This window comes from Gadus morhua, chromosome 23 (assembly GCF_902167405.1).
Source record: "Gadus morhua chromosome 23, gadMor3.0, whole genome shotgun sequence".
Taxonomy (NCBI): domain Eukaryota; kingdom Metazoa; phylum Chordata; class Actinopteri; order Gadiformes; family Gadidae; genus Gadus; species Gadus morhua.
The window spans coordinates 19,196,648-19,203,577 of record NC_044070.1 but is presented as its reverse complement, the minus strand read 5'-3'; the positions used below and the strand labels follow the sequence as shown (position 1 = coordinate 19,203,577).

Sequence of the window (6,930 nt, the reverse complement as noted above, 5' to 3'; positions counted from 1 at the left end):
TGTTGTTGTTTTTCCGTCTGTTGGCCGCTCATGAATCGCGCGGAAGGGGCGGCGAAGCGACGCGATACTCGCCATGTGTGTCCGTGACGTCAGAAGCTTAGGAGGGGCGCCTGGCTCGAGGCTGCTGCTGCAGAAAAGTCAATCACGCAGTATTCTCCATCGACCTCTCATAAAGCCATTCATTCATTGATCTGATTAACGGTTCGCGTCTCTGCGGGACCCACTGCCGCTCGACGTGTTTAGGCAGAAAGCCGCGATGGATTTGGTCTGAGAGCGACATGGAAGCACCGCGTCGCGTCCTCCTGGTCGCGCTGTCGCTGATCCTCAGCGCTTCCGCGAGCTCCTTCTCCTCTATCGGGAAGATCGGTAAGTGAAGACCCACTGGTTTCACCTTCATGTCTTCAGTCCGGGTCCCGGACCGGTCTCCTCGTCCTCGACCCGGACTCTGCGTATCTCTCTGCTGTGCGCTGTCCGAGGTGCTGGAGCGCCAGTGAGAAGATGTTTATGACGTCCTTTGAAACTTTGATAAACATGAGGCTGAATGGATGGATGTCATCAACACACACTGATGTATGTCTCCTTGTCTAAGGGTTATTAGTATGTTGTGTAGTTCAGCATCCACGCTTGATTTACAGGTTCTGTCAGTCAAGGCAGTGATGATCAGAAAGGTGACTTCTCTTCTCTGGCCTAAAGTCGTCTCATCTGCTTCGGGGGGAAAACTTTGTGGCCTAGCCTAGCTCAGCCACGTCACTCTCATACATGTTAGAATGATCAATGATTCAACACCAGTCGGACCTGTTTGATGAGGTGCCTTTGATCTAAATTTGGCTGTGTGTTTTGAGTTGTATGTGTGTGTTTCTTTGTGTGTTGAGCTTTCTGTGCCACTTTTTGTGTTGAGTTGTCTCTGAGTGTGTGTGTGTGTGTGTGTGTGTGTGTGTGTGTGTGTGTGTGTGTGTGTGTGTGTGTGTGTGTGTGTGTAAGAGAGTTACTATTATGAGTTAAGCTCATCCTTGTAAGAACCGTCTGTTATTTAATATAACATGAAGCACTGCAGTACTGATATAACCCACAGGCCGGCTATCCAGACCATAATGTACAGCGAGCTGAAGGGAAAGTTTGAACGTGGTGCTAATTTGAGCGCAGAGTTGAGGATGAGTCACCGCGTGTTGAGCGGGCACGGGGACGGCGGTGTTCGGGGTGCGATGTGTGTGTGTTCATGTGTTGTGTGGTCGTTGGGTGATGTGTTGGTTTGCTGTTGTGTCGTCTGTGTGTGTGTTGTGTTTATTTGCCAACGTGTTGTAGTTGTGTGTGTGTGTGTTGCCCTTTTGTGATGTGTTTTTTTTTTTGCGTCTTTGTGTTATCGGTGTGTTGCATTGTAAGTTTTGTTGGGTGTCGTGCGTTGTGATTCGTTTCTTTGCCAGTGTCTTGTGTTGTCTGTATGTGTGTTGCTGTTTTAGATACGTGTGTTGTGTGGTTCTTTGTGTATTGTGTTGTCCTATACTGTCACAGTGCTACAAGGAATGTTTTTAACAAGTCCCTTTGCAGAATAACAGCTTGTGTGTGTTGGTGTGTGGGTTGTGATGTGAGTGTGTGTTGGTGTCTTGTGAATTTAGCCTGTTTATTTCTGTGTGTGTGAGGGGGAGTGTGTATATGTAGGCCTGCAGAGAGGGGCCGTTATGAATGTTTCATTGATAGCTGGGCTAGATTCTGGCTTAACGTATAAATAGCATATGGCTTCCATGCGTTGAGTTGCAGTCTGTTGGCGACACTGATTTGAGTTTGTTCACAAGTCTGTTTTTCGCCAAAGCCCTCGTGTTCCTTCAGTGTTGGTGGACGTTAAGTCGTGTGTTTGTGTCATCTGTAAGCTTGGAGGACGAGAATCTAAACATCAAGAGGAGCTTTGTTCAATCAGGGTCGTCTCAAGACTCTCAGATCTATCGAACTAGTGTCGGACCAAGACACAAATCTAAACTAGTGTCAGACCAAGACACAAATCTAAGCTAGTGTCAGACCTAGACACAAGTCTAAACTAGTGTCAGACCAAGACACAAATCTAAACTAGTGTCAGACCATGACACAAATCTAAGCTAGTGTCGGACCTAGACACAAATCTAAGCTAGTGTCAGACCATGACACAAGTCTAAACTAGTGTCAAACCAAGACACAAATCTAAACTAGTGTCAAACCAAGACACAAATCTAAACTAGTGTCAGACCAAGACACAAATCTAAACTAGTGTCAGACCAAGACACAAATCTAAACTAGTGTACGACCATGACACAGTCTAAGCTAGTGTCAGACCAAGACACAAATCTAAACTAGTGTCAGACCAAGACATGAATCTAAACTAATGTCAGACCAAGACACAGTCTAAGCTAGTGTCAGCCCAAGACACAAATCTAAACTAGTGTCAGACCAAGACACAAATCTAAACTGTTCTAACAGGGTTAGTTTCGGGAGACGGGACCCTCCACATGGTTCTGTTTACTGCAGGGGGGAGTGAGAGAGTGTGTTGGCGGGGGCGTGGGAATGTTTGTCTGTTTCAGCCGACGGCAACATTCAGATCACAATGCAACGCTTCGTTTGGCCGCAAACCGGCCAATATGTCTACCCCCAGACAGTAACTCATCCCCACTACTCCACCCAGATCCTAACTCATCCCCTACACCACCCAGACCTTAACTCATCCCCTTACACCACCCAGACTTAACTCATCCCCTACACCACCCAGAGCTTAACCCACCCCTCCTACACCACCCAGACCTTAACCCATCCCCTACACCACCCAGATCCTAACTCATCCCCTACACCACCCAGACCTTAACTCATCCCCTACACCACCTAGAGCTTAACCCACCCCTCCTACACCACCCAGACCTTAACCCATCCCCTACACCACCCAGATCCTAACTCATCCCCTACACCACCCAGACCTTAACTCATCCCCTTACACCACCCAGACTTAACTCATCCCCTACACCACCCAGACCTTAACTCATCCCCTACACCACCCAGAGCTTAACGCACCCCTCATACACCACCCAGTCCTTAACCCATCCCCTACACCACCCAGATCCTAACTCATCCCCTACACCACCCAGACCTTAACTCATCCCCTACACCACCCAGACCTTAACTCATCCCCTACACCAGCTAGACCTTAACTAATTCCCCCTACACCAGCCAGACCTTAACTCATCCCCTACACCACCCAGACCTTAACTCATCCCTCACACCACTCAGACTTAACTCATCCCCCTACACCACCCAGACCTTAACATAGCCCCGGGTGGATGCTGGATGAGTAGATGAGTAGAGCTGGACCGCAGAATCTCTTCTCCATCGGATGTGCCCTTCTTTGTTTCGATGACGACGCTGTGTTGCTAGGTAACCCCTCTCCCGACCCAGGGGGAGTCCTTCTAGAGACACGACGACCTGCAGGCCCTGCCATCACTTGGCTGGTGATGCTGGGAGCGCTGAACGTAGTTAGTGGGGCCAGGAAATGACCCTGAAGACGGTTTTATTCTCCGTCTCCAGCGTGTGTTGCCTGCGCCAACTTACCGAAGGCTGCGTTGTTTTGTTTACAGACGGTCTTAACGCAAAAGTAATTTCCTGAACAGGAAATGACTGAAGTAATCGTTGTTCTCAATGGAAGATTTGTCAGTTGAAGAAGTAACCAAGGCAACTAAAGATGTGTATACAATGAAATGCTTAACACAAAGCAGGGACAAAATGGGAGGAACTCGAGCATCTACATCCAGCATAATCTTTGAATGGAGCCATTCGTGATGGATACCTTGTGTTCCGGGGTGTGGTTTATGATGCAGTGGCTGTGATAGATGGGACATGGGTTTGGTTTATGATGTGTTGGTTGTGGTATATTGGACATGGGTTGGTTTTATGATGTGGTGGGTGCGGTTTATGATGTGGTGGGTGTGGTCTATCGGACATGGGTTTGGTTTATGATGTGGTGGGTGTGGTCTATGGGACATGGGTTCAGTTTATGATGTGGTGGGTGTGGTCTATGGGACATGGGTTTGTTTTATGATGAGGTCTATGGGACATGGGTTTGGTTTATGATGTGATGGTTGTAGTATATGGGACATGGGTTCGGTTTATGATGTGGTGGGTGTGGTTTATGATGTGGTGGGTGTGGTCTATGGGACATGGGCGTGGCTTACGCCACATGGTTCAACGTGGAGCTTCGTGATACCGGGCCGAGTCGGTGATGAAGCGGTGATGAAATCAAATCCAGCTAACTTGATTTGTGCAGAGCGATGGATTTATGAGGTCATCAGTCCTCCTCTATGTCTGCTGCCAGGTCTGGACGATGCTCCGCAGGACGGCTAAACGATCGCAGAGCGCTCGCTGTGTTATCTGTTGTCAGCCTGCCTCCCTAAACAGATCGCTTTGACAGGGGCTGCTGCTGCTGCCAATAGCAGGCACACTGATCCTTCTTGGATTTGTTTCAATACAACTTATTGATTGTCTGTCACTGCTGGTTAACCAGACACACCACGACACACCGCAACTCCCCCTGAAGATTGGCCGAGGAGCTGACCACAATCACGTACAAAATGGCCTCTTTTTACATCGAAGCTTATCTTCGGCATAATGTAGTACTTGATTTTTGATATTGGAACTTTTGCTCTGGAGTTGCTTCTGCTTATCTTTGTACAATATTATGATCCATGAAGGTCCGGCCTCTTGGAGGGAAAATATTTCATTCTAAACAACAGGAGATGGAAGGAAGTGAGACAGACAGACAGCCGACAGTCAGAGAGAAAGACTGACGGATACAGATGAGTATTTGACTCCTGCTTGCTGATTGGTTTCAAACTAATAACGTTAGTCCCCCACTTCCTCTCTGCTGCTGTAAAGAGGCTGTGTGTGGGTGTGGGTGTGAGTGTGTGTGTGTGATTAGCTATGAACATACATGTAAACGGTGTCGTATAATTACATTTAAAAAAGAACCAAAAACTAACAAATATATTAACATTTATACAGTATAATTAATATATATACATACATTATAATAGAATAAATACCTCTATACAGTATTATTTAATAAAAAATATTAACAGTATGATAAATACAAATATAATAAATGCATATATACAGTATAATATGTCATAATAAATAGTTATGCAATAATAAATACCTATTTATAATGTAATACATAATACAAAAAAATATATATATCCGGATTAACACAAAATAATCAATACATATTTATAGTGTAATACTTAATACAATACATATATATGTACAGTATAATAAATAGTAATATATAATAAATATAGGTGTTTTGAAGCTAGCAGGGGGTGTGATGTAGTTAGCTGCTAAAAAGAGATGTTCTGTAGCTAGCAGGAGGTGTTTTGTAGCTAGCTGCTAGCAGGAGGTGTTTTGTAGCTAACTGCTAGCAGGGGTTGTTCTGTAGCTAGCAGGAGGTGTTATGTAGCGAGAAACCATTTTAATTAAAAGTCAACATTTTAATAATCTCTGTTCACGCTGTTGGATTTAAGAGAGGGAGACAAGCGTTATCTATGTGACACACACACACAAAGACACACACACGTGCACACTCTCTGCTTGTGTCTGTATGAGTGCTTCATTAAAATGCTGTTAATTAATATTGAGAGCACTGGAGGGGTGGAGCAGAGGAGAAGGGGAGGTTAGAAAAGGAGGTGGAGTAGGGTGACTGAGGAGGAGGAGTGGTGTAGGTTGGAGGAGGAGGAGGAGGTATTGAGGAGGTGCTGCTTCAACAGTCCTGACTCCATCATTAAGCAGCCATTTTAGAACATTCAGCAGAGTGTGGTTATTAGCATGAACAAAATGTCTGTGTTATTATGTATTATCATGGAGCCGGAGCAATTATCAGAATTACAATGAGACTCATCACTAAGAGGAGACACTTGACAATCAGAGGGAGGGGGGGAGAGAGGGAGAGAGTGTTGGAGGGAGAAAGAGAGAGAGGGGGAGAGAGAGAAAGGTGGAGAGAGAAAGAGAGAGATTGTGTGAAATAGGGAGAGGGAGACTGTGGAATAGGCGGAGAGAAAGAGAGAGAGGGAGAGTGTGGAAGAGAGAGAAAGACGGAGGGAGAGAAAGAGAGGGAGAAATAGAGCGAGATAGGCAGAGAGAGAAACAGAGTGGTAAAGAGCCGGAGGGTGGCTGTGTCTGTATCCAGGGCTGTGTTCGGCTGACGTCAGAGAGCCGATCATCAGAGGAGGTGTCGGAACCTGCGGAGGTGTAGGAGTGACGCCGGTGGAACAGGGAGGCCTTGATCGCCCGACCTGTCGCACTTCACAACTCGATCGCTTTTGTAGTAGTCTGTTCCTCTGGCGCTGACGGACAACAAGTGACGCACTCACACTCTCCTCAACGTTTTGTTCTCGTTTTGCACCCAGAATGCTCTCTGATTCACTCTGCCCACGCAGACGTCCGCAATATGCACTCCGCTTCCGAGGAAAATCACAGAAAAGTTGGACAGTCGATATCTTTGGTCGTACTTTGAGAACCAAAACCCTGACGCCTGATGACAGCAGAGTGGGTTGACTGGGGACCGGAAGGTTGCTAGTTTGATCCCCGGCTCCTCCTAGACAAGACACCTCGTCCTGACTGCTCCTACCGAGCTGGCTGTCGCCTTGTGTGGTTCCCACCGCTGTCGGTGGATGAATGTGTGAATGTTAGGCAGTATTGTAAAGCGCTTTGAGTGGCCACTGGTTAGAAAAGCGCTGTATAAATGGAGTCCATTTAGTCCCCTTCCTATCTCTGATACCTGAAACAGGTGAATACGGAGGTCACCTGTACAGGTGGGGGGGGGTCATTGTGCGTTCCCACGGTGACCAGAAGCCCATAATACCACCCTTGGCAGCAGGTCATTTTTACTCATACAGGGAAACATGGAGCAGCGTAGCGGCAGCTAGGCTT

The 6,930-nt window shown here is 46.8% G+C and overlaps 1 protein-coding gene across 1 annotated transcript in view; it reads left to right on the top strand.

The window, feature by feature from the left end:
* Positions 1–23: 23 nt before the first annotated feature.
* slco5a1b (solute carrier organic anion transporter family member 5A1b) overlaps positions 24–6,930 on the top strand; it is a gene marked incomplete at its 3' end in the record, with an annotated part of 7,285 nt that continues 378 nt past the window's right edge. The window contains 1 exon segment of the mRNA XM_030349071.1: positions 24–366. Within this exon segment, the coding sequence (XP_030204931.1) occupies positions 279–366 (88 nt within the window).